General features: G+C 41.1%; 1 protein-coding gene across 3 annotated transcripts in view; it reads left to right on the forward strand.

Annotated features, from left to right (window-relative positions):
* LOC102195589 (supervillin-like) overlaps window positions 1-15,315 on the forward strand; it is a 47,832-nt gene extending 32,517 nt beyond the window's left edge. For 2 of the 3 annotated variants that reach the window (XM_005753574.1, XM_005753575.1), the window contains exons 8-30: window positions 4-469; window positions 612-741; window positions 6,725-6,872; window positions 7,197-7,274; window positions 7,399-7,485; window positions 7,919-8,102; window positions 8,189-8,361; window positions 8,921-9,076; window positions 9,267-9,403; window positions 10,464-10,611; window positions 10,809-10,954; window positions 11,165-11,340; window positions 11,744-11,879; window positions 11,976-12,276; window positions 12,479-12,633; window positions 12,752-12,854; window positions 12,995-13,202; window positions 13,280-13,413; window positions 13,516-13,671; window positions 13,929-14,072; window positions 14,372-14,484; window positions 14,722-14,874; window positions 14,989-15,315. In XM_005753574.1, the coding sequence (XP_005753631.1) occupies window positions 4-469; window positions 612-741; window positions 6,725-6,872; window positions 7,197-7,274; window positions 7,399-7,485; window positions 7,919-8,102; window positions 8,189-8,361; window positions 8,921-9,076; window positions 9,267-9,403; window positions 10,464-10,611; window positions 10,809-10,954; window positions 11,165-11,340; window positions 11,744-11,879; window positions 11,976-12,276; window positions 12,479-12,633; window positions 12,752-12,854; window positions 12,995-13,202; window positions 13,280-13,413; window positions 13,516-13,671; window positions 13,929-14,072; window positions 14,372-14,484; window positions 14,722-14,874; window positions 14,989-15,075 (3,719 nt within the window). In that variant the 3' untranslated portion in view covers window positions 15,076-15,315. The remainder of the gene's footprint in view (window positions 1-3; window positions 470-611; window positions 742-6,724; window positions 6,873-7,196; window positions 7,275-7,398; window positions 7,486-7,918; window positions 8,103-8,188; window positions 8,362-8,920; window positions 9,077-9,266; window positions 9,404-10,463; window positions 10,612-10,808; window positions 10,955-11,164; window positions 11,341-11,743; window positions 11,880-11,975; window positions 12,277-12,478; window positions 12,634-12,751; window positions 12,855-12,994; window positions 13,203-13,279; window positions 13,414-13,515; window positions 13,672-13,928; window positions 14,073-14,371; window positions 14,485-14,721; window positions 14,875-14,988) is intronic. The other variant, XM_005753576.2, reaches the window with a different exon arrangement.
* Window positions 15,316-27,230: the final 11,915 nt, after the last annotated feature.

Here is a 27,230-nt window from a genome sequence, read left to right on the forward strand (position 1 = left end):
AAGGCATCAAGGGAATCCTAAAGAAAAGCCGCTCTACTAGTGTGGAGTCAGACCACAGCGACGGCTCCATGCCTGACCGTTTTCCAGCACAACAAAGTAGTGTCACCCTAAGCCACCCTCAGAGTGAAGACAACGAGGAGGAGGTGGAGGTAGAAGAAGAAGAAGAAGAAGAAGAAGAGCGGGAAGAGGTGGAGCAGCAGGAGGAGGAGGAAGAAGAGATGGAAGAAGAGGTTAATGGGGAAAATGGCAAAGAGGATGAGTCATTAACAGATGAGATCCCAGACGGAGGGTGCATCAGTATCAACAGATATCAGAGGGGGAGCAGCAGCAGTAGTGGTGGAGGGAGCTATGAGGAGATGCGGAGTCCCTCCCCTGATGAGAGCCTGGAGAAGTCCTCCACAATGTCAGAAGATGTCGAGGAGCTCGAGAGCAGTTTGGATGGAAGTCAGAGCTCGTCATTCAAACAGAGGTCAGCATGTGGAGAAACATGATTGAGACAAAAAAATCAATATCATGCATAAGATGGAAATTTAAACTTCTTTAAAATTACTGAAAGGTTCAGACTTTTAAAGAGAAGCAAAAAGGATTCATGTGTCTTGTTTTCTTTTTAGATTGGCTGAGCTCGGTAGAGAAGGTGAGAAGGACACACCGAAGAAGACGAGGCCATCTCAGGTGCTCCAGACGTCACTGGCTGACCGCTTCAACCAGCTCCAAGATGCTGAAGGTGCCTGGAAGAAAAAGGTGAGTTTTTACTTACTGAACAAATATGTGATTGCGGGTCGCAAACTTGTTCACTTTGTAAAATTGCACCTCTACAAAACTTTATATTGGTCATTTTTGCTGGAGGCTATTGTGTTGGCAGGGTTGCAGGGCTTTTTCTTCACTGGGAAAAGGGTGGTAATGAGCAAAAACAGCCATATGTTGCAGATTACCATCAGTTTTGTGTAAAGGCAAAGAAAAGACTTGGCTGCGGACACATGTATTCCTTTGCTGAATCAGCTTGTTTGCCTGAATTGCTGCCAAAGAGGTGTGAGGTCAGGAGGGCTTGGCGGTGCAGCGGATATAGGAGTGGCGATGCTAAAGCCAGAGATCCAGGGCTTAGCTAGCCTGCCAGAGAGAATGAAGGACACACCTTTTACCCCTTGTAAAAATAAAATCCTACACCATGACCAAACACCTGCAAGCCTTCCAAGCTTATGCTTCCTTCCTTTGTTGGCTTTTGCACTCTCCTTTCTTCTTCACTTCTCTAAGTTAAAACAATAATTTCCTCCACAGGGTTAGCTTTTTTGTTCTTAACAGACTTTCATTTCTCAGAAATATATATAAACATCCAGATCATACAGTTTTGCACAGGTCAGTGTAAACGGTCTAGTAGATACATGCTAAAGAAACTGTCGTACTTGGCAGTGATGCAAGTTTATGCAGGTTTCTACACGCTCTTCTTTTCTACAAAAACATGACCACCCACACAAAGCAAGTATTCAAGTGGAAACACAAGACTACACCATACAAAAACCAGTCCACTGAAAGTGCTTGTACTGGATGATACTGCACAAGTGAAAAAAATCCAGTGTGTTCTGCATGAACATCCCCAAAACGGTTAAATGGACTCTTAAGATTGAAATGATGTCATATTTCTTTATATATTTTTATTTTTTATTTTTGGCTGGGTGTCTGTCAAGATCAGTGTTTTTTCTCGGGGGATTACTGGTTTGGGTTCATCCAAATATGAGCTAACGTTAGAACAAATCCAGGTCTGGAAAAAGCCACTTTATGAGTGAGTGCAAGCAGCCAAAATTTGAGCAAATCCCCAAATACTGAAGCATGATGTCATTTCATATTTGTGTGGTCTTTATTCGTTCTGATAAATCCATGCTAAAGCCATAAAAAATTTTTTTTAGTGTATTTCCAGTGATGGCACAAAAACTGCATCCTCAACACTCGCACGCATGAACGGGTGCCAAGCTGGTGTCTGAAATGTCTCTGGATCGCTTCCTTTACTTCTGTCTGAGGCTTGTGAATTAGAACCTACTGTTTATTGTGGCTGCTACTGTAGAGGTCTGGGAAACCAACTTATGTCACGGATGCAGCTAATACAGGGTTTGACTAAATTACCGGCATTAGTGCCATGTCTGCATTAGCCATGGGGCATTTACTCCCATGTGGAACATGTCTCTCTCATGTGGAAAGGTCATCGGTTTTCATTAGAGCCAGACAAATATTACCAACTGATATTGGCCTATTGCCGATATATCTACGCTGGGGTATGAGTTGTCTGAAATGTAGCAGATGCACAAGCAGTTGTCAGACACTTCATTAGTTGTACCTTGCCTGTACTGGGTTGGACGCACTTTTTGCCTTCAGAACTGCGTTAATTCTTCTTGGGATTGATTCAAGAAGATGCTTCAAAATTCCTCTGGGATTTTCATCCTTGGCATCACATATTTGCTGCAAGTTCATTGCATCCATGATGCAAATCTCATGTTACACTACATCCCTAAGGTACTCTATCAGTTTGCGATCTGTTGACTTCATACCATTGATCCACCCTGAACCTTTGAGCCAGGATGGATTCATGTTTCCATGGTTTTTACACCGTATTCTGACCCTACCGTCCGAATGTCACAGTAGAAATTGAAACTCATGAGACTAAGCATCTAGTGTCCAGTATTGGTGAGTCCCTCTGAATGTAGCCTCAGTTTCCTTTTCTTCACTAACAGATGCCAACAGCAGAGAACCCCACCCAGTATGGTTTTCTGCTGCTGTAGCCCATCTGTTTCAAGGTGTGATGTGTTGTATGTTTAGAGATGCGCTTCTGCATCCTATAACGTGGTAATTTTTGAAACTATCAGCTCAGACCAGTCGGACCATTCACCTCTGACCTCTGACATAAACAAAGCATTTTCACACAGAGAACTGCCACTAACTGTATATTTTCTCCTTTTCATGTCATTCCCTGAGCCTTGAGATGACTGTTTGGGAAAATCACAGCAAATCCCTGTCTGGCACCAACAACCATGCTTTGTCCACATTCACTTAAATCACCTTTCTTCCCCTTTCTGATACTCAGTTTAAACTTGCACACGTCATCTTAAGCATGTATGCATATATAAATGAATTGAGTTGCTGCCATGTGATTGGCTGGTTATTTACATGAACAAGCAGTTGAACATATGCATCTAATAAAGTGTCTAGTGATTCAATTTCAGACAGAGGAAAGCTTTGAGTAAATGGACATGTGCGTTCACATAGTTTGTCCAAAGAATCCTGTCTAATAGATCTGTTTTTTCTCACAGCCTCAAAAATCCAGAATCAGTCAGACTCGAGTTTTCATGTTAAACACTTTCTCTTATCTCATACGCTGCCAAGTTATTTCAGATGTTTTTACTCTTCGGTTACTATGTGGAAGACCAGAAAATGTAACACGCATGGTACAGGCCATGATCGGCTCCAGATGTTTCCTGTTAAGCCTGCTAAGCTGATCTGTACACAGTGGTGCTGTAAAGTGATGCTTTGTTGTAAATTTAATTTAAAGAGGGTCTATTGTGCCTGTTAGTCATAAATTGCAATGAGTGATGGCTACACGTTTCGAGCTAATGGTTAATAACATAAGAAACCAAGCTGTTTTAGGTGTCCTTTACAAAAACATACTGACTCTTGAAGATTGTTTAAAATTGTTTGCTGTATAATCCTTGAAGGCTTGCTAAGTTTTTGGGTTTCATGTTTCAGAGATGACTTAACAAAGAACAGTCTGGCATCCCTCCACAAGCTAACACACTGACAGTGCAGGCCCCACACAGAAACTTAAGTGCATTAACTAGTCATTAGACTTATGTGTGTTGTTCCCAGAAAGTCTATTAGAGAGTCTATTAGCGATCGACAGAGACTCATATGTGCTGTCTCTTAATGCAGCTTTTAAAACAATCTCAGCTTCACCCACTTTATGCTATAAAAATAATCCTTGTCTTTACTGTTGCCCTTCTTCTTTTCTAATTCTTCTTTTGTTATATTTTTCCCTTCTTCTTCTCCTCTTATATTTTCCCTCCCTTAGTTTCCTCTGTCTTGCTGTGTTCCTATGGCCTCTGTCCTCACATGCAGACTCTTCCCCTTTCTTTGACTTTGGCATCTTTTCCCCACCCCTTCAGGTGAGTGTGCGTGTGTTTGTGTGTGCGTGCACACATACATACAATGCATGGACTTAACTGCTTAACATTCGCTCGTATTTCTCAACTTGTGTCCCGGACAGCCTCTCGCCCTCACCGAGTCCCACTGAGAACTCAGAGCTGTCGACACACTTTCTTTCGCTACATGAATGCGGTCTGCTGAACTACAGGTGGTTGATATCTGTGTTAGTGGTTCGCCCAAAAAGCTGCCCACACTGTACGGTAAAGCGGGGGTGGAAAAGTGGTTTCCTGTGGGGCTTTGAGGTCTTTTCCTCTCCTCCACTCTCTCCGGGGTCCTGTCAGGCCAAGGTATTTCCCTTTTCTGATTGACTCCAGAGGAGCGTGCTAGCTTGAAGGGCTATCGCAATGTGCAAGTGTGTGAGAGTTGTTCCAAGACTTTGTGATTAGGGAGATATTGTTTGTATTATAGCAGGCATGAAATATAATATGGAAGGGGTTGAAGTTGTAGTTTTTGACTGCAAGAAGCAGACTTTACTTAGTCCTGTAGTCCAAAAGTGTGTTATTGGTATGCAGAAATGTTTATTCGGGCTTTCTGGCTCTTGAAGTGATTTTAAGAAAAACACAGAGCACCTTGTAGAGTAACTCTCACCCTTTAGTGTGTGAGATGAGCAAAAGAGCAGGAATGTTTTAGAGGGATTTGTCTGTTAGAGTAGAAAAGCTCTTTATTAGCCTATCCAGGTGTCTGTGCATTCCAGCATGGTTCAGTCTTAATTCTTTGAGCTTTTGTCTCATGTAAGGCAAATATTTGAGCACATATGGCAGCACATTCGATATGAAAGCACAAAATAAAGTTCAGGTTGAAATGGCGAGACGCGGAAGGAGAGAGAGAGAACGTGCGATTTGATTTGGTGGATAATTGTTTGAGCATGTCAGCATGCTTTTTTTTCCCCCTTCGTTTTTCCATTTTCTCATACACAGTAAAAAAAGCACATTTATTATATTTCAGTGTGCTAAATATAGCAGAGGCCAAAGATATGTTTTCTCTAATATTGTTAAATATGAGACTGGATGTGCTCTATAGATGTGCGATTTATTGGCTGATCAAAAATGATTTTTCTTGATTCACAAAAGGATTATTTTTTCCTACTAAGTGATGTCTGAAGGTAATGAGATAATGCCCGATGGACTGTTCTTGGAGTGTGCTGATCTGACCTTGGGTCTCCAACTTTGTGCCTGTTGGAGCATCAACAAAAGTCTGTTATCTCATATGAAACACTGAACAAGACCCCGCTGTCTTATCTACATGGGAGAGAAGCTGTAAATCCAAGTATTTAAAAAGAAAATGGAGGATTAACTGGATGACTGCACTTTGTTGATCTCTGATTTCTGTTTTATGTTACCTAAAAACATAATTGTCTTCTAACTGACTGGCTTGACGTGGTGCTTGAGTGTAAACCTGCCCTCACAGAGATTTGTGTCTGCATACGTTTTCTTTTAACTGTACTTAGCAATTTGCAACAACAACTGTAGAGAGACCTAATGGTACATTTATGGTACATAATAAAGTTTAAATTGCTATTAGACGTTTACTCATGGATGCCTTGAAGGATGATATGAGTTGGTGTGATTAAGGAGGATGCGAGGGATAGGAACAGATGGAGGAAGATGATCTGCTTTGGCGAAACATCTGGAAGAAGAAGATGGTAGTTTTTTCAAATTGTTTTGCCAAATGATTTCGTGTCACTTCAGTGTTAGAAAAATAATGAAAACAACAATAAACTGCACCGACAGCTTCTTTTGAACCTCTGTTAATCCCAAATTTAGCTAAATATGTTTTTCTCTTTAAAGCTGCCTCTAGCATCTGTAAGAGTTTAAGGTTTCTGAGCTTACAGTAAAAATGAGGCGATGAGTTATAGAGCAAGAGTCAACAGATCACACAGATCGTTACTCATCTGCCGAGAACATTCCAGCTGTTTGGTGTGGGGAATCCCAAACATTAGCTTTCATCCTGCGCTGCTTAAATGCTGTACGCAGTCACTGACTAAGCTGTGTGTAATCAACTGCAAAAACTAAGGCACACATTGCGCACGGTGTGACTTACTAATTAGACAGCAATGGGAAAAGTGTGACAGAAACAACCTAAATATTTCAGACTGGAAAATCATTAATTACCGCAACACAGTTCCTGGGCTGTAGGGAGGCCAGTAAACTACTGCCGATTCCCTTTTAATGGTCGAGTTCAGGTGCAAAAATGGCAGCAGGAGTAAATCACAGAAGAAACGGTGTGCTGAATAATGGGTGAGAGATGGATTTGAAAAAGAAAAAAAGGTCTTGGTTTTTGTTGCCAGTATTAAATTTTCCTAACTCGCTGACAGAGTAATATTTGCCTGTACGAGTGTTTCACTCTCCTTCCTTCACCCTCATCAGAGTCTCTGTTTTCCTGATGCAACACTTTTTTCTCTCTCATAGTTACTGCACCAAGTTTTCATGTGTGTCTGCTCTTGTGTACACAGTTTATCAGAGTGTAAGCCTTAACAGATTTGCATTCAAACACACACACAAACAAACACAAAGCTGAAAGTGTTTGAATGTTTCAACAGAAATCCAACGTAGATGTGGAGCCCAAAATGTCGCTGGCAGACAGGATGAAAATTCTCAAGGAGAAGGAGGAGCAGTGGAAATGCAAAGGCAAAGGAGCGGCCAACGACTCAAACCAGTTCACTGTGGCTGGACGCATGGCCAAGAAAGGTGAGACTATACTCTGGGCTTTAGTTGGCCTGAATAAGCTCATTGTTTTCCACTGACAACAATCCTAATAACTGCAGCCCTTATAACATTATACACAGAAATCCAACCCTCCCAACAGACGCAGACGACCTATATTTGATTACACAAAGCGTACTACTTTGAATAGGACGTTTCCAAGCCGTCGGGTTGAATGCACTCGTTGTAAAGTAGATACAAATATCTCTGTAGTCCAGACAGTCACAAAAAACCAAACATTTGAATTTAAAGACCAAAAAAGAAACAAACAAATAACCAATACTGAAACGTTTTATTTTTTTTTGCAAGGTCTCGTGTCAGGAGTAGAAGAGTCACCCATTCGAGCTCTGAAGAAGGCTAATGCAACACCCGTCAAACCTCTTGAAGGTCTGTAAATCTTTCTAATACCTCACTGAAAGGTCTTTTAAAAGTATATTCATGATTAAATATGGCTCAAACTGCCACTTAATTACAGATGAAAAAGATAAATGAGTTTTTCTCTGCTGTACAGAAATCTCCACTCGATCTGATGTCAAGGTGGAAGGAGATAAACGGCTCGACAAGCTGGAGTCCTTCCTAGACAAGCTCCACAATAAAGGTACACTTTCTCTGCTTCTGATTATTGTACACAGTATTGAATTTGATGATATATTGCACAATCGTATAGTACACGATTATACCGAGTCTGTAAAAATGTGTCATTCCAAAGTTAAAATCTAGAGCTGTAGTTAAACCCACTGAAATAAAGCTGAAAGTCTGCATTTCAATCACATCTTGAATGTTTGATTTAAAATCCACTGCTGATCGTTTGCTGAGGCAAAACTACAAAAATTGTATCTTTGCCAAAAAACAAACAAACCTGATTTTGACCACTTCAACATGTGGAGGCAACAGACAGGACATCACAGGACATCCATCACCACATATGACCTTTGACCTGTAAAATGGCAGAAATGTTATGCACAAAAAGTATTTTTAGCACTTCCTTTTCCATCTTTTCTTCTTGCCGATGTTATGCCTGGTGGGCTCAGGCGTGAGCAAAAGCAAGACATCCACCATCGAGGTGACAGCAGAGATGGAGAAAGAAGTGATGAAGCTGGACGACGAAGAGACGTTCGGCAACTTCTACAGATCCGTCTCGCCCTCAGCAATCCAGGACGCCGGCATGGTGGTGACTGAGGAAGACCTAAGCCAGATCCCAACTGAGTCGCCAAAGTAAGTTTGTAATAAACATAAATGGGTTTTTTGTCCTTTGTTTTTTAGTATTATAATATTTTTAAGTTCCTAAACTTTGTCATCAGGCTCACTTCAGCAGTAGCAGAGCACAAGCGAGCGGTGCGACCAGCCAGAAGGAACCAAGGCTCCAGGAACCCTCTGCGAGCTTTAGCTGCCCGCAATGACATCAGGCAGGTCTACACCGAGCAGAGGCTTAACGTAGCCACCGTGGAGACCAAGAGGATCCAAGTGGAGAGGAGTAAGTGCTCAAACTTTCCTACTGTAGCAGTGCTTACAGTATATTCTCACCCAAGATAGCCAGAAAGTCTTGGATAGCTTTAAAGGAGCACAAAAAGGGTTATTTCTAAAAAAGAAAAAAATCACATTAAAGTCAGTGAATTATTTTATACAGGAAATATGTCTGGAGAAATTTCTTGTTTATGCCGTGAATCAGCCGTAACGTAAACACACTGTATGTAAGAAGAAAATATGAAAATGATGTTCAGGTAAAGCTGTGGGGCTGTTGCCAGCCGGTTATTGCATCATATTAGTGTGATGTTTGCTTGAACAAGTATTCTACTCTGCTGACTGACCACAGTGACGTCTTCACGGTTTACAAAAGAGGAAGTGAGCACCACAGCTACGTGTGCTGTGTGCTAGTATAGCTCACATGAAAGAAATAATTAAAGTGTGTCTCGTCTCTTTGTTTATGAAGAATTAGAAAAAGGAACAGAAAATCATCAAAACCTCAAAACAGTTTAATATTTCAAGAGCTGATGTGTAACTGAGTCCCTGTTCTTGTTTTCTCACCTGTCCAGTGGCAAAACACTCGAACCTGGCTGACGTTGCCTTGGCCGGTCTGGCCAGCAAGGAAAACTTTCGCAAGGTGAACCTGCGAAGTGTGAAGTCCACTGATGTTGTGACCAATAACAGTGCAGTTCCTTTCAATAAGCTCATGCTTATCCGCATCAAAGGTGAGGAAACACGAGGGGATTAACTCTTTCTATGATTACGTGTTGAATATTGAAGCGATCAAAGGTTCATTAAAAGGTTTCTTGTTTCATTTCTTAAAAATATTTGGTAAATCAACTTCTTTTTTTCCACAGTTTAAATCCCTTTAATGTTTCAAATAAGTAAAAGATCTTTTTTTGTTACTTTGTGAAGGCCGGAGGCACGTCCAGGTTCGGTTGGTGGAGCCCACAGCTCAGTCTCTAAACAGTGGTGACTGCTTTCTTCTGATAACACCAAAGCACTGCTACATGTGGAGTGGAGAGTTCGCCAATGTCATTGAGAAAGCAAAGGTAGTGAACCTCACACACTGAATCAGCACCCTAATGACCACATTTGAAAAAACAAAGAGATTCAGAGCAGATAATGTTGTGCATTGACGGGCTGTTTCCATCATGAACTGCAGGATCAAGTTTGATGTTTGATATATTCAGAGTTGAAACAAACGGATTATAAAAGGCTTTAACTATACCTACCAAAGGGACACTGTCCCATGGGAGGTGATCTCTGCTGCTCTCGTGTTTATTGCATTGTGTAATGTATGAAAGCTTGTTTCTGCCACTGAAATCAAAAAAGCTTGTCAGACGTTCATGTTATGTGAACTTTTTCAGTTATTATATGTCAATATCTTCACGTGAAAAGTGAGTTTAACAAATTTCTCTCTGAAGATCCTGAGGTCTCAACCAAAAATCTTAAAATCCATGAAACCAAAATAAGGTCTCTGACATAAAGACGTCTTTACACTGTTTGATCTGTGACTCAAACAATCATCACACTAAAGAGATGCAACAGAGAACCACTTTGGTTTTAGGAGTTCAACCTAAAACATGTTTGTTTCCAAATGTAAAATATTGAACATAAAAACATAAAATATATAAACAGGGATACGTTGAACCCTCAAACATATACAGGTAAGTAGACAATGGTGTCAGTGTTTATATCAGCTGAATTTCATCAGTAGATCAAAGGCTGTGCCTGAGCTGGAGAGCTGACACTACAGGGTGACGGATTCTTGTGGTTAGAGAATTGCTGAATTAATAAGACACCGGCTGAGACAGGTTCAGATGATTCCTCCACCTCTATTTCATCATTTCTTTTCTCACTACTGGGAATACTTGATTTGGTTGGGTAAGGGCCCTGTCTGAGTAGGGCCTGCAGAATGTGGGACAGCCACAAGTGTTGCCTGTGCTATTCTCACACAAGTTAGCATAGTGTAACTGCGTTGTGTTCTCATTTTCACAAAGTCCGATCACTACAGATGGATTAAATGAGCTAATATGTGTCTGCTCTTACACATTTAGAAAAAAATGTGACTGCTGTGTATTTGCTGTAACGTGTGCTTTGTGTGGACAGGCGTCTGAGATGGCGGCGTTCGTTCAGGCTAAGAGGGACCTCGGCTGTAAGGCCCCTCAGGTGACGGTGCTGGAGGAGGGCATCAACACTGAGAGCAGATGGGCCAAAGAGTTCTGGACCCTGCTGGGTGGAAAGACCAAATACAGAGGTACGTGCACACATTTTCATAAGTAAACACCAACACAGTCTCTGACATCTGTATCTCTAATAATACTGACTAGTACCAGTAGATATTCTGTCAAACTCTCCTTAGAGCACTTCTCTTATCCTCTTGAAGGATTATCTGTCTAACCACTGAGCCCCCACTCCACCACACACATGTGCTTACCCTGTTTTTGATTGTAGGGGCGGGAGAGCCAGAGGAGGATGAGCTGTACGAGAGTGGCGTGGTGGACTCTAATGGCGTGTACAGACTCCAGGGAGACAAGCTGGTGCCTCACGAAGACGCCTGGGCCTCTATCCCAAGTGTGTCCTTGCTCGACTCTAAAGAGGTGATGTCACTCATATGTCTGGGAAGTTCTGATAAGTGGAATAGAAACTCAGTCCATTTCATTCTCCTACAAGCCTTTAAGTCTTTAAAAGCTTACAGGAAGCTGAAGATCTTTAGGACACGTCCATAAAAGTCAAGACAGAGATTTCAGTAAACACTTAACCAACGTCTCTCTCTCCTCCTTCCTCTTGCTGCTGTTGTCTCACACCAGGTGTTGGTGTTTGATTTTGGCAGCGAAGTGTACGTGTGGCACGGGAAAGATGTGCCCTTGAGCGACAGAAAAGTGGCCGTCAAACTAGGCAAACAGCTCTACAGCGGCAGCTACGATTACAGCCACTGCAGAGTCAACCCGCTGGATGCTTCCTGCACAGACCAGAACACGCCTCAGTGAGTGTGACATGTTAATCCTGTATTCTGTCCTCTGTGGGGTGCTTTTTAAATGCATGATGTGGTCATCTCACATTTAAAGCAGCTATAAATGGTTTAAGAAGTTTGGAGCTTCAGCAGCACACGTAGTTTAAAGAACAGCTTTATTGTTTGGTTAAGTAATAAAGCTGTTCTTTAAACTGCATGCGCAGCTGGAGCTTCAACCTCTTTAGACTCTTGTTCTTCTCTATGCACTTTGGAGGTAGGTGAAGTTGTGCCAGAAACCTCTATTGTCTGTTCAAGCGGAGAGCTATGTTAGATTTTTAGTTATATTGCAGCCCCTAGTGGTCTCACTGTGCATGTACAGCCACACAGAGAAGACACTAAAAATACTAAAGGTAACTTTCATGTGTGTGACATGTAGGAAAGGGGAAGGTCGTCCGAGCTGGGCTCTGTTTGGTCGTTTGTCAGAGCACAATGAGACGTCCCTGTTCAGAGAGAAGTTCCTGGACTGGGCTGAGAGGAAGAAAGAGGAAGCGGCTCAAGCTGAGGAAGTTAAGGTAGAGGAGATTTGTTTTGTTTGTTTGGCTTTGTTTTTTTGTTTTTTTTTAAAGTAACAAATTTAAAGCTAATTAAAAGTGTCCTGGTTTGCTCAGAGCCCGGTCCACTCCACTGTGCGCGCCCCACTTGACTTGGAGCTCCACCCATGTGACGCTAAAGATCTGCTGAACAATGAGCCGGAGCCGGTGAAGACCATTCTGGAGGGCATCAATGTCCAGCGGGGTCACGGCCTGGTGAGGACGGAGGATGGGAGGCAGGCAGACTTAGCAACCGTGGCCGTAGAGGCGTGGCACATAAGAGAGCACGGAGAGGAGGAAGTGCCTGAGGAAAGCCTGGGCCAGCTGCACGAGGGCGACGCCTACATCATCCGCTGGAAGTACTCTGTCACCACGCTCGGTGAGTCACATTTTGACACAGCCTCAGAATAAATAGTGGAAGAAGATGCGAGCAAAAATAATAATAATAAATTTGTGTGGCTTCACATGCTTGCTATGTTGGCACACATTCATCAGAACAGCATGTGAAGAAAAGCTGACTGTTATGTCACTGAAAGCCTGAACCGAATAAGCAGAAGGTTTTCTGTGCTCTGTTCTTCCAGTGGGGAAGCGGCAGAAACCTGGGGAGCTGAGCGCTGGAGGTCCTGGGAGAGAGAGGGCTGCATATTTTTTCTGGCAGGGCCGCCACTCCAGCGCCAGTGAGAAAGGAACCTCCGCTCTCATGACGGTGGAGCTCGGAAGCCACAGGGGGTCACAGGTGAGTCACAGATGCACCAAAAATAACCACAATAAGTGTTAGAATCACAATCCCTGCTTGTTGAAAGTAAATTTAGATCCAGCTTTGTTCACCTTTTTCTTTGCGGGTGGCTCTCCAGGTGTTGGTGACTCAGGGAAAAGAACCTCCTTGCTTCCTGCAGCTCTTCCAGGGAGGTCTGATCATCCACAAGGGCAGCAGAGAGAACAACACCAACAACACAGGTAACCAAAAAAATGTCATGTTGAAACTTTGACTTGTTGTAAAAGATTAAAGCCTCACAATACTTCATAAACCGAATGAATTATTTAGGTGGTTCTGGTAGAAAACATGAAAGCATGCCACGTCTGTTTCACCTCTGCAGAAGCCTGGAGGTTGTTTTGTGTCCGTGGTGAGGCAGAGTCAGAGGCCTTGCTGGTGGAGGTGGACTGCCAGCATAGCAGTCTGCGCTCTCGTGGCAGCCTGGTGTTGCTTAATGCTGAGAAAGGCCAGCTCTACTTGTGGCACGGCTGCAAAGCTCATGCAAGCGCCAAGCAGGTGGCCAAAAGAGCAGTGGACAAACTAACCCAGAGGTAAGGCACAGGATGTGTAAATGTATGAATGGATGTTTGGCTGCGGCTGCGGATCAACACGTGTCTGTGTCTTCAAGGCATCCGTCAGAGTTAGGCCTGAGCCTCAGCAGCAGTGTGAGAGTGGAGGAGGTGGAGGAAGGATCTGAACCTGCGGAGTTTGTAAAAGCTCTGGGTCTGAAAGACAAGAAGGCCTACGACTGTATGCTGGATGGTACGGCCCAACATGCGCTGCTTAGCAACTATCCAGGTGTTTAGCAGAATGTAGATATGTAGATAGAGAGATAATATGTGTGTGTGTGTGTGTGTGTTGCAGATCCAGGAAAGTACAACCACACACCGCGGCTCTTCAGCTTAAGTGCGAGCTCCGGGGTGTTTGAAGGGGAGGAGGTGCTGTATCCCGCCAGGGTAGCAGAAGGAGTCATGGCGATGCCTTTCTTGCAGGAGAACCTCTACGCAGCACAACAACCAGGTAACACAAGCTGCGAGCAATGTCGCATTTCAGTTATTTCTACATTTCAGTTCTTAAAGAAAGTTTAAAGTTAGCGAAGCAAGTTCAGGCTTATCTTCAGCAAACATCTACAGATATGAAGAAAGATGGAATCAAGAGGAACGCCTGCTAATGCCACATGCATCACAAATATTTTGCAACAGTTCAAACGCAACACAAAAGTTCAGTGTAATCATGTTATGGCTTGCTATCTTATCACATCACTATTTCTTCTTCAGCCTTGTTTCTGCTCGACAACCGTATGGAGGTGTATCTGTGGCAGGGCTGGCAGCCTGAAGACACACAGTGCACCGGATCTGCGAAAATGCGCTGGGACAGCGAGAGGAAGTGCGCCATGGAAACTGTGCTGCAGTACTGCAAAGGTCAGAGGTCACACACAAGCATTTTGAACATTTTATTTAAAGTTTTGCAATATTCTTCACAAATACTTCATCATTTTTAAATATAAGAAAAGAAGAGAAATCAAAGAGAGGCCATAAAAATCTTCAGATCACAGATTTCACTTTAACAGTCGAGTCATGCAGGAATGATTTTCGTAGTAACGTGTTTGTCTGAGTAATGTTGTTCTTATGTAAAGTCTCTAATATTCTGTACTTAAATGTCCGGTCTCTTTTTTGGCTTATGTTTTCCTTCTGTTTTTCAATACAACATTGACCTACAGAGAAGAATCCTCGGCGCCCCCCTCTGGCCTATTTGATCCTAGCAGGCTGTGAACCCCTGACCTTCACCAACATCTTCCCATACTGGGAGAAGGACCCCAATATCGCTTCAAAGGTGGGTGATGGCTTGTCTTTTACTGCAGTCTGTCTTATGAAGTGTTGGTGTCAGGGAGCTGTCACAGCTTGAACTGGAGATTATTTTGTCCCACGCATCGCAGCAAGAGTGCAGTGCTGTTTTCTATCCTTTTATTCAGGTGTTATGTTTGATTAAATGTGTTGCAAAAAGACAGAGTTTGAGCTTAAATGTGGAAAAAAAATAGAAAGTAGAGTATTTCTGCCTCTGTGTTCGCAGGCTGGGCTCTCCAAAAAAGTGATCTTGGTGAAAGAGGCCCTGTCCAAGCTCAGTAAGCAGCAGTACTCAATCGAGGAGCTGACCAGGAAACCGCTGCCAGAGGGAGTGGACCCTCTGCGTCTGGAGGATTACCTCTCAGACCAGGACTTCAAGGTAGGACACGCTCCGTGGCCATTAGAATTATTTGTTACATTTAAATTCAGTAAATAAAGAAAAATGTTATAAATGCCGACATTTATTTTTCCGCTCACTTTTAATGTTTTATAGAAACTTCTTGAGATGAGTCGCGTTGAGTTCAACGCTCTGCCAAACTGGAAGCAAAAGAATCTGAAGAAAAGCAAGGGTCTGTTTTAAAACCGCATCGTTTTCTTCACGCATCTGTTGGGTCTTTTTTATTTTTAACGTGTTTTATTAAAAACAAACAGGCCTCATTTTGTAGAAAGACTTAGGAAAAGCAAATGTACAATTTTGTTCAAATGTTGATCTATTTTTAAAAAACAGTGCCATTTTCCCCCTTTATCAGTGAAATATTCTAGCCTATGTGCAATTGCTAACCTTTTTTTTTTTAATAGAAATGTTTTGTTTTACATTTATCCTCATATTATAAATATGTAATATACCATAAATGTTTTTTATCAGTTTTATTTCTCATTTAAAACTGTGTTTGTTTATGAAAAAATGCCTGTGGTCTTTATACTTTGGGAATTTTATTTACTCCTTTTCTTTCTTTCTTTCTTTTTTTTTTTTTTTTTGAAATGCGTCATGGAAAAAGCCACCTCTGTGTTAAGAAAAACAATTGCACAGCAGAAATATGACATATCGACATATTTTGAGAACAGAGGAAGAAAAATTGAAGGTCTGTGCACAATTCCTGTAATCTATGATTCTCTGATGCTCTTTAACCAGAGTGTTGATACAGACGTCTGATTCACACACAGAAAAATAGTCAGTTTTTAGCATTTTTAAATTTGTGCAGACGCATGAGCAACAAAGCAATCTGCAAAACTCTCCCCCCAAAAATTCCCTCATTGATCATTAATATCGATTAGTTTGTTCTTATAATTAACTGCCCCTCTGGTTATCTGGGACCAAATCTAAGCTTTGTTTCATTTATGTTTTTCTGTGTATGTGTGATTTTTGTGAGCAAGGGTGCAACTTTTAAAAGTATTAGGTGTGTGTTGTGAAGAGAGACTGAGAGAAACTGTGCTGCATAACTGCCTTTAATGCAAACGTACTCCCTGTAATGATATGATGGTATTTACAGCATGCTGGTAGTAAAGCTGCCTGTCACGTCTGAACTAGAACACTCTCTGCATGGTGTTCACAATCATGCATTCATTTTGTTGCAATATGCATCTTTTTTGTGATTAAATAAGATCTGTATGATTTGTTTGGGGCCAGCTTTTATTTTTTTTAGCACATAAAATAAAAGGTTGGTGGTTTGGAAATGAGATGCTCAGTATTCCCTTTTCAAATAAAATGTATTAAAAAAAATTATGTATTCTGATGTAATTATTCAGAGAGTATTGGGAATAATTTCATCATCACTCTCATTGTTAGCCTCATAAACAAAAGTAGATAGATAGATAGATAGATAGATAGATAGATAGATAGATAGATATAGAGGGGAAACTGCACAATCCAGTGATAATACGATGAGACGCTTCGAGCAGAGGCTCCAGCTGTCCATTCCAACACAAACACAAAGTATTACTCATAATTCAACAATAAAATAGCTTCATCTTGTGGCCATCACATAGTAATTCAGGATCTGAAAGTGAACAGATTTAACGTACATCATGCTTTGACAGGTTTATCATTTTCATTTCACACGTAAAACAGATTCATTCCAACCAGCTCTCATTCCCAACGTGTAAAATATCGACTCGTCACAATCGTCTGTATTTTACGCGTCAGGATGAGAACGTGTCGTAGGTAAACCTATTCATCTGCTAGTCAGGAAATCACATGGCAGCTACTCAGTGCTTCTAGGTATGTAGATGTGATGTGGTCAGGATGATCTGTTGACTTTAAAATGTTGGAAGCCAGAGGGGCTCCTCTGAGTATTTCAGAAACTGCTGATCTACTGATCACATAATCTCTGTAGTTTACAGAGAATGGTCCGAGAAAGAGAAAATATCCAGTGAGTGGCAGTTCTCTGGGCCAAAATGGGTTCCAATGAGGGCAACAGTAACTAACCAGTTGTTACAACCAAGGTGTGCAGAAGAGCATCTCTGAAGCCTTAACGTGTCAAACCATGAAGCAGATGAGACCAGACTGTCAGCTAAGAACAGGAAAGTAAGACTAAACACTCAAGGTCACCACATTTGGACAACATATAGTTGGGAAAACATTGCCTGGTGTGATGAGTCTCAATTTCTGCTGCAACATTTGGATTGTAGGGTCAGAATGGACCCATCCTGCCATATAGCCAGGCTGGTGGTGGTGGTGGTGTAATGATATTGGGAATATGTTCTTGGCACTTTTTGGGGGTATTGTTGCTGACCATTTCCATCTCTGACCAAAATATATCCAGTATCTGGACACCACTATACTGATGTCCAGAGACCTGTCTGTTCTGACACGCCTTTGCAATCTGCAGTTTTTAGAAGTGACCAGAAGAGGGTGCTGTCTGTCTGGCCAACCTTCACTCCTGTTTAAACACTGTGTTTTCTCCCCCCTACAAATCTCTCCAGCCTTTTCGTTCATAAACATTTAAAAGCTGACGAGCAGAACAAGAAACTTTAAAAACAAACTTGCCAGATGAGAAAGTTTCATTTGTAGGCGGATGTTCTGGAAATTTCTTCAACACCATGTCAACAGCAGTCATGAATATTTGTCATGCCTGCCTGCCTGACTCATGCATCGGAATAGCTGTTTTGGACAACACCTGCTCATTTAGGATGCAGTACATCTGTGCCTCACACTCTCAGGGTCACTGACAAGCAAAACAAACCCAGATAGATGTGCACCATATGGATTACACACTCACCACCTCATCGCTTATCTACATTCTCATTTCATATAGACGCCAACAAGAATGCGGCAGTAAAGCTTTCTCTACAACAGATTACAGAATGCTGTCATTTCTCCTCCAACAGCAGAGAGATGAGAGGCCGGTGGGTTTATTTATCATAAACTCTGGCTTGCATTAATCACCTGCATCGTTCTGCCTTCTGGCTCAGGTGCCACAGCAGCCCACGATGTGGCTGACATGCAGACAAACAAAGCCGATGCTAATACAAAGCAGATTAGCTTGACTAATGATGTCCTGGATGTTAGATGACGGAGCTGGGCCTCAGCTGGAAAAACATGAACTAAACTCAGTTTGAAGAAGAAATTAAGAATTAAGAAAATTTAAGAGTTCTTACTTTACACCCCGAGTTTGTACATATACAATGTGCAAGTGACTAGAAACAAATACTCCTCTGTCGACGTTTGTTGCCCATCCAGTTCATAAGGACAAACCCAGCTAAGTTATGCAGGAAGATGCAGCTAGTACATGTTTAACTTAGCTTAGCTTATCTTAGCTCAAACACTTGTTTAAAGTGTTATAGCCTACCTCCAATTAAAGATATTGTAATTTTCCTACAAGCACTTGTAAGCTCACTGGTTAGCAATAAGTTCTAAACTAAACTTAAGTGCAGGAATGAAACATTCCCAGATTATATCTTGGGCCTGGATGAGGAACGCCCTGGAGTTTTAGCTAGTTGCCGTCAGCTGCTTCCAACCAAGAAACTGCTCTAATCTCAGTTTATAATTTTTTTTAAAATCTGATAAATGTCATATTTAACCAAATTACTGACAAACAGTTGAACTATGTTAAATAACTGGCTGTTGGACAGAGCCTTAAAATATATGCTTACTTTCATTGTTTTGTTGTTATATTTTTGTAAAGTAGCTTTGAATCAAAAATTCAAACCAATCCTATTTTAATTTTTTTGTCTTAAAAAGTGGATAAATAAAAACAGTTGAGACTATGTGTAACACTACAATTTTACCAGTATTTTTATTTTTTTACTTTTGCCACTGCCAGACTGGATTTTTTGTGTTATTTGTTGCATTTTTACCTCAGCCATTCAAATTGCTAACGCTATCCTTGTGATCAGTTCCCAAGTGAACGCAGAGCTCTCAGTGTTCCAATTGCAAGACTTACAAAGGATACAAAAATAGCCTCAGCGTATTTTTTTTCTCATTTTAGTTTGTTTACCTTTTATGCTGAAAGATGGGATGAAGTCATAATTGCTCTGCACAAGCTGAGAACATCAATATAACAGGCTATCAAAAGAAAAAACACTCCACCAAAAGTCTTCCCAGGAGACATTTTAGAAGAACTGATTGTGCGTGATGAGCCAATCAATCCTCATATGCTGTGGACTGTATGTTTACACTCTGGCTTTTTAGAGGCTTTCTTATACTATCATGCATATCATTTGAAGCATCAGATAGCAGCCCCTTATGGACAAGACAAGTGAGTTCTTCAGATTTTAATAACTCACAAAACAGTTCTATCTGGCTCATTTGAAAGGAGAAAAAAAAAGAATGAAAAAAAATCTTGTTTGTATGTGAGAAATCCAACGCTTTGAAAAATTCATTGTCACTCTGAGTGCAGCAGCCAATATCAAAGTGAAAGAAACCTGCAATAACCTTGGAAGTGCCTGTGTGTGTGTGTCGATGTGTGTACGCACAACTGGTAGGAATAGAGGTGATAATGCTGCTAATCAATGTTGCTCCCTGGCTTCTCTCCCAGCAGTGCTCTGTCTTTGGATTTCTGCTACTGAGATGAAATTTAGTAACTTCTCTGAGACTGCTGGAGAGCTGCAGGATTAATGTACGGAGCTGTCTAATTCATTCTCCTCACAATATGCTTTGATCTATGAGGTATGACTCATATTAAAACACCTCGAACCATTTCAGATTAGTCTGAAAGTTTTTCAAGACATTGAATTTTATCTTACAGTGATTGTTATGCATCACATGTCTATTAAAGGGAATATTAACAAAAGAAATATGAATAAAAATCTGCTGTCTCTTTTCTAGTCAGTGTCATCAGAGTAGTTTCTTTTAGTTTCCATGAAACTGCAGAAAGGAGAATCAGAAGCCACTGATCCCGTGGAAACCTTCAGTTCCTCTGGAATCTCGGGTACAACCCAAACAGTTGGCGAAAAATGTGTTGTTGGTTGCTCAGTGGAATCACAAAGAGGGTGTCCTTGTGATTACAGTCACACTGATACAGAGACTAGTCTGCAACTGTCTGGCAACCACTTGGCAACCACTGGTCAGTAAAAAATTTGTATTCCCCCCCGGCAACTATGTTGTACGGCCAGTTGCTGGCAGTCAGTACCACAAAACCAATTGCAAAATGGAATTTCTTTATGCACTGAAAAACTACAGGGTTTGTCGTCACTGCTTCGTTTTTGGTTTTTTGGGTTGTTTTTTTTTTTCAGACTCGTACCCAGAGGTCAGACCAGGCATAACCAGGCTGCTGCATGTATTACTTGGGTAATACAGACACCTGCTCAACCAGTGAACTAAACTGGTGCCCTCATGGCCACCAGTTTGCATGGAAGATGGCAATTTGTCTGCAAACATCAAATACATGCCAAGCAATAGTAAAAATGTGAAATGCACCACGCAAATTGGAAATAAAGAACTTTTACTTTGAAGGTGAACTTTATTCGTTTCCTGTTTGCAGCACATTTTTTCAATCTTAAATGGTAAATGGCCTGTATTTGTATAGCTCTTTTACTTAGTCCCTAAGGACCCAAAGCGCTTTACACTACACAATCTTCAATGCAGCTCAGAGATTAAATGGCGAGCGTTCGCAGATAAGTTGGCTATTGGCAACCATGGAAATCTGCTAGTGACTAAAACAATCACAAGGAGGGTTTTTTGCACCTTGTGATAGCTAGCAGTGTGTTGCAATCACTTGCCAACCAGTTGAGGATTGCATATTTTTGCCAGAGTGTCACTGACCAGTCTGTAGGCCTGCTTAAATGTTGCTTTATAGCAATCATTTTTCCAGCAACTGCCATTACAGCAACCACTTGGGTACTGGCTGCAACTACTCAGTTTTCCCTCCTGATTGTTGATTGCCAGATGGTCACAGACCAGCTGTGTTATGAGACCTTATTTATATTATCATATACTGCCACCATAGTTGTCACACATGCAAAATAGCAGAGGAAGTTAACATCACATAATAAGTGGTCACGTGTCCACAAAATATCTAAAGATGCTCAGATGTACTTAAATGATGTGCAAGCATTACAGTGAAAAACCAAGTTAATCCAAAAGAGTCAGTCTTCTTAAACTTGCTTGTAGCTACTGAATCATTTTGCATATGTTTGCCTGCAGAGTTGCTGCGTAGGTGTTTCATTTCTGTCATCTCCAAAAGTCTGCCTGTGTTGATCCGTGCAGTTGCTCATTATGGTGACATTACAACAGAGATAAGTGTGATACAGAAGTTAGAGCTTCGCCTCACATACATACGGTATATTGTATCTTCTTTGCATTATAAAATTTTCTCCATTTCTCTCGTTTTTTCTAAACATATTGCCAAGGTGAATAGATTTTAAAAAAGAAACTTCCAAACATTTCAGAGGAGCTCAGACAAATCCCTCCACGACTTGAGATTAAATTTTAGGCTTCTCCCAACCTCTCAAAAGTACAGAACTTTTGGCATTAGATTATCAAGCAGCTCGAACTTCACAAGGCTAATAGCATCCAGTCGTTTCCATCGTCAGGAGAAGGGCAAAGTAGAATTAAAGGAGAAGAAATCATGGCTGTCTGGTTTTGGATATGATGCATAAAGCTGCTCTGGTGGTCAGGGCTGGCCTAAATGGAATTCTCTTCTCTTTCCAGCAGATGGATTGAGCAGCAAGCCGATGATAAAGAGGCCAGAGTGATGTATGAGAGAGAGAGGAAGATCTTTTCAATCAATCTGTCATCTGCAGTTCCTGTATCATCTGTGGGAAACGGCACTGATGTCATGGTCGATAGAGGCAGGCTTTTGTCGCTGGTAAATGTGTGTATGTGTGTGTGTGCGCGCGTGCGTTTGGGTGTTTGCATTTAAATGGCATGCAGTACCTGCTATTTTCAGATGGGAATATGGGACTGAGAACGTATAGGGGTTTTTTGTTTTGTTTTTATGGTGAAAGTTGGAGTTTGGGTCCCTGTGCTTACGTGTGTGTGTAAGTGTGTTCAGATGCATTGTGTTAAAGTTAAGTAGGCAAACTGTCACCATCTGCTGCCTGGAAATACCCGCTGACATTTTACATCACACAATATAAATGCTCACTTCAGCGGTTGGCTCAGTGGAAGCAGCTCTACTAATCCCACACATGTGAGTGTGTGTGTGTGTGTGTGTGTGTGTGTGTGTGTGTGTGTGTGTGTGTGTGTGTGTGTGTGTGTGTGAGATGTGCAAGTTGTTGTTTTTTTTGTCTTCTTTCTGTTTAAACGACTAAGATTTGAATAAACCAAAGCAGCACTTTTAACATCTCTTTTTTAAACAGTTTTTAGATCCTGTTTTCAGCCAACGAGCTGACGTTAAAAAAACGAACTTTAATATAATGCTCTGAATTGAAAACAGTACAGGCACTTTTAAATGCTAAAATATTTCAGTTCTTTATTTTGTTTTTGTCCATCCTACACACATTTCAGGCAGAAATCAAACATCTGGTGCTCTTGTTTCTGATTTGGTGCGTCAGCTTTCGTGGACAGAAGGATTTAAAAGCACACATGACCTTATTGTCTATGCTGATTTAAAAGGCCCTTATTCAGAGACACTAGCACAAGAAAAACTTGCAGGTCACTAAAAGATGTCCAGTAGAAGAAGTGGCAGGGTCGAGGCTGTACAGCTTCCTGTTCCAGCCTTGAAAATAATGGAGCTCATAAAAAGAACCTAAAATCACATATGCACTGCAGAAGGGTTTAAAAAACTTTTTTTTTTCTCTGGTTGGCATATTATTTCCTTCATTGAGGACAACAAAGCCATAGAGCCTTAGTTGAAAATTACTGGTGTGATGTGCATATTGCTAAAAGACTGCTGAAAGAACAGCTTTCTGTGGTTTACAGTGGAATGAGTAGAAAATGTGAACAGATTATGTGGGAGACTGACTCAGTAGAGAAGAAAGCAGCCGGCTGCGTTTTAATATCCATGATCATGCTTAGTGGAAGTCGTAGTTTATCCATTTAGGGATGGTAGTGTTCGTCAGACAGACGCCACTTTTCTTCATCCTGAAACATCACAGGATTTTAGCTGGATTGGGAAAATGTCCCCAGAGGAATCGGGAGCATCTGATCCCAAATCATCAACACATGATATGATGTTAGAACCACCAGGGATCAAAATTTACTGTTTACTGTGTGAAGCCCTGACTTTCCCTCAAGAATTACCATAAAATTACTGGTTTGTTTGTTACAGTTGCCTGTGGTCTTCTCCTCCTTCAGGATCAGGATGCAGGGGCGACTGCCAGGTGCTGCTTACATCAACTTTATTCCTTGGCTTTCAAATATTTTGGATCATTTTGGAACAAAAACAGGTAAATGATCTGCTGACACCAGCTCTAAGAAGGAAACACGGGTGCATTCTTTCACATCCCGCTGAAGGCAGCATTCGGCACTCTTCACTTTGATTTAGCAGCTGTAATTACATTTTGGTGCTCGTTTCATTTTTCTAAAGCGGAGAAATGATGAAAACAGTCAAAGTTCTGGGAACCTTCAACCCCTCAACCTCCCATCTTGTGGCATCCCCCACAGCGTTGTTTTTTGTAGCTGTTTCCTTCGTTGCCAAGTTTCTAAAACAGCGGTTTTAAATTTGGTGAAGGAGTAACACCACCGACCAGCCAATCAGTGGCATGCAGTCTGCTGATGTCACATTTTTGGATCTCCTCGGATCGCTTGGAAGCCGGGTGGAGTAGGTACCAATACAGTAGCTGGTACCAGGAACTAGCAACAGCTATTCCACATTCAGTATGTGGAAAAGTCTAGCACAATTTTCATTTCAAAATGTAAGTTTCTCTAACGCTGGTTAATGACTCAGTGCTTGTCAAAATAATGACATCACCACCGGTTCAGTCTTACTTCATGCCTAACTCTAGCATGCTAACATTCTAAACATAGTTATACTTGTAAAGTAACATTGTTTAACTTTGATATTATTAGCACTGTGGCAAAGAGCTGCTTATCTTTTTAACTGACAATGACAACAACCATTGTCATCAACATGCACACATTTAAGGCTTAATTCCCCTACAAATGTATTTGTATTTTATCTGAAATTACTATATTTAACTACAAAGCCTTACCAATAGGTACATTCAAAAAATGGGGTAACAATTCAGCCTTTTATAGGAAGAAAAAAGTAATATTTTATAGAAAAAATGACACAGGAAGTAACTTAAATAAGTGTGTAACTGTGGGTAATTTAGCAGCAATTCCTGAAGTTATGTGGTACTTCAAATTACACAGTACTATTATTTATGCAGTTCTTAAAATTACTTACAATCTATTTTTTCTTCCTTTTTGTGAAAACCTGAATTGTTATTATAGTGTATCTGCTGGGAAATATGTAGGAAAATACATGATTACATGATGTCATTCATTTCTGTTCATTTCAGGTAACATTCCTTGAAATTCCCTTTAATTCTCTGAGATTTCTACAGGAGTCCTGGGCTATATAATAAAGTTCTATCAAACATTCCAACACAGTAAATGTAGGCAAATGCAAGAATAAATAAAAGCACTGTCTAAAAACAATCCTGTGACTGTAACTATGGAAAATCACAAGGGTGACAATCAAAACCTCAGTTACTATAATGTAAGAAGTGTTACTATAATGTATGTCTGACACCAATAGAAACAGACAGTCTGCTGTCACTGAGCTTTGCTAATCTCAGAGGTTCAAAGCAGGCTGAGAAAAATGTGAAATTAATACAGTTCTTCCCAGGCCAACGCGTCTCTGTGGGGTTTTAATATGAAAAGTCGGCTTTGTAATTAAACCACAACCTCCGTACGATGTTGGGTCTCGCCTATCCTTGTTCTGTCTGTAGATTTATGTGCTTGATATTTCTAATTCTCACTAAGCACACCTGGGTCTTTGGCACAGCTAAACGGGGTTGTCCACTGTTTCTTACTGAGTGACCTTCAGCGTGGCAGAGGAAACTGAATTATTTCTGTGAGGGCGCCGTCGCTGTCCTGCTATCATTTCGTCTTTCTTACTCACTGTCACTCCCCTCATCCTGAAGTGCCTCTCTGCTTGCTGTTTATTACATGAACTGGTTTACTGCAAAATAACAGTTTTCTGCACCGTGTCACCCACTCCTCAACCCGAGCAAACGCTCTCAGAAGCAATCATGTAAAATGAAAAGTGTTTAATTTTTGTGCATGGCAGCATCATCCACTTTGCTCATCATCCCTCTGTCTGTTTTGTGCCTATGATGTCACATATCTTAAAATTTGGGATAAAAAAAACTAATTAAAATGATAATTACAGCCTGCACTGCTTATCTTAGCTTAACTTAAAAACTGAAAACAGCAAGCCTGACTGTTCGGTGCCAAGGTGTGTGTCAGACTGCTTCTTGAGCAGAGGTGGCGATAACCTGTTATCAGGTGGGTCACAGCCCTTGCAATTATTGTCAAATAGGTGAATTTTCTTAACCTGTTTTCAGTCTAATGCTAAGTTGAATGATTTATTTAGGCTATCAGCTAACTCACAAGAAGAAGTAGTGTTGAAGTATACTAAATAATATAGCCTAATTGACTGATTTGTATACATGACTGACTTAAATGAGCATTTCATTTAATCTGATCTGCACTTCAAAACACTCTAAACTTTTTTCCCTTTTTCATGGATTTTTACACACAAACAAAAATTGTGGGTTTCTCATTTGAAGCTGCTGAGGGTTTGGTGACAGCTCGTTTATTAAATATAATAAAATCAGTGTAAAATGAGGACAGATGCATATAAAATCTGTGTGTGTGTGTGTTTAGTATGTAGTCATCTATTTTGTAGGTAAGCGCTTTGATGTTTCTTCCTACATTAGCCTTATTTTCCAGTATCTCTTACAGCAGACTTCCTAATTATCTGTATCAACAGTATGCACACCTTTATATCCCTCCTGTGGTTTTATACAAATGCCCATGCAGATGCTGTGAAATTGCCTTTACAGTTCTGTTTACCTTCGCCTGTGTGGTTCACTACCTGCACACAGTTACACTCGTGTACTGAAACAGAAACTTTCATGCTGCTACAACTCAACCCAGTCGTATCTAACGTTTTACATATCAGGAAATAATAAAACATTTTCTGGTCTTTACCAGGTGCTAAAATGATTTAAGTCCAAGCTCAGATGAACAGCAACACATGAGATATTACATAGTGTCATTATTTATTTATTAAAAGCCAAGTAGTGTGTGTAAACACAAGCACACCTCATAGTAGCTTGTAGAACCGGTCTCTTCAGGTCCCGCCACAGACTGACCGGCTGGACTTTGACCGGGCCGTTGCAGCACATTGATTCTTTTCTTTTTCAGCCATTCTGTTGTAGATTTGTTGCTGTGCTCGGGATCATTGTCCTGTTGCATGACCCACTTTGTGCCAAGCTTCAGCTGTTAGACAGATGGCCTCACATTTGACTCTAGAAGGACAGACGAGAAGTCTTGCAGTTTGTTCGGATGCAACTTTGTAAACCTAAGCTGTGCTGCCATGTTGTTTTTTTAGAGAGAAGATGCTTTCTCCTGGCGGCCCTTCCAAACAAGCCACACTTGTTCAGTGTTTTTCTAATTGTGATTCAGATTCTCTGAATATTGCATGGGCCTAACTTGTGTGAGTGAACGGGAACACTGATACCTGCCTTGAATGTTTTCAGCTTGTGAATAATGTTTCTCGCTGTAGAATGATGGAATTGGATTATTTGGAAATGTCCTTGTAACCTTTTACAGATTGGCATGCAGCAGCAGTTTCTTCTCTACGATCATTTGTGATGTCTTTCCTTTTTGGCATTGTGTTAACACACACCCGTATGCTCCAAACCAGCAAACAGCCCAAAAAAATCTCCTTTCACAGAGGTGCTCACGTCTCCTACTTACCCTCATCTTAACTCCTATGGAGGCAGTAAGGATGCATGATTTTAAAATAAGTAAAGACTCGGTGTCTGAGCTTGTGCTGGAATAATTGTAAGACCTGCTGAGAATAAGATGATTTTTTATTGATATGTAAAACATTAGAAATGAAAGAGGGCGTATTTTCTTTTCTCTGAACTATATGAGTTTCAGCATCCCTGCAGGTGTTTCACAGTGCATCAGCCAGATTATGTGTATCATTTCCAAAAGTGTTTTTCTCTGGTATCCGTTCTTCCTCCCTCTCATTTCCCCACCACCTCATCTTCCCCCACCCGATCCATTTTTTTTCAATCTTTGTGTATCTATTCTCTCTCTCTTTGCCTCTCACTTTCTCTCTCAATCTGTCAGCCTCCATCTTCTTTTCTTTTGCCCTCCATGCTCGCCTT

This window comes from Pundamilia nyererei, unplaced genomic scaffold, assembly GCF_000239375.1.
Source record: "Pundamilia nyererei isolate P.nyererei 1_Seehausen unplaced genomic scaffold, PunNye1.0 scaffold00440, whole genome shotgun sequence".
In the NCBI taxonomy this organism is placed as follows: domain Eukaryota; kingdom Metazoa; phylum Chordata; class Actinopteri; order Cichliformes; family Cichlidae; genus Pundamilia; species Pundamilia nyererei.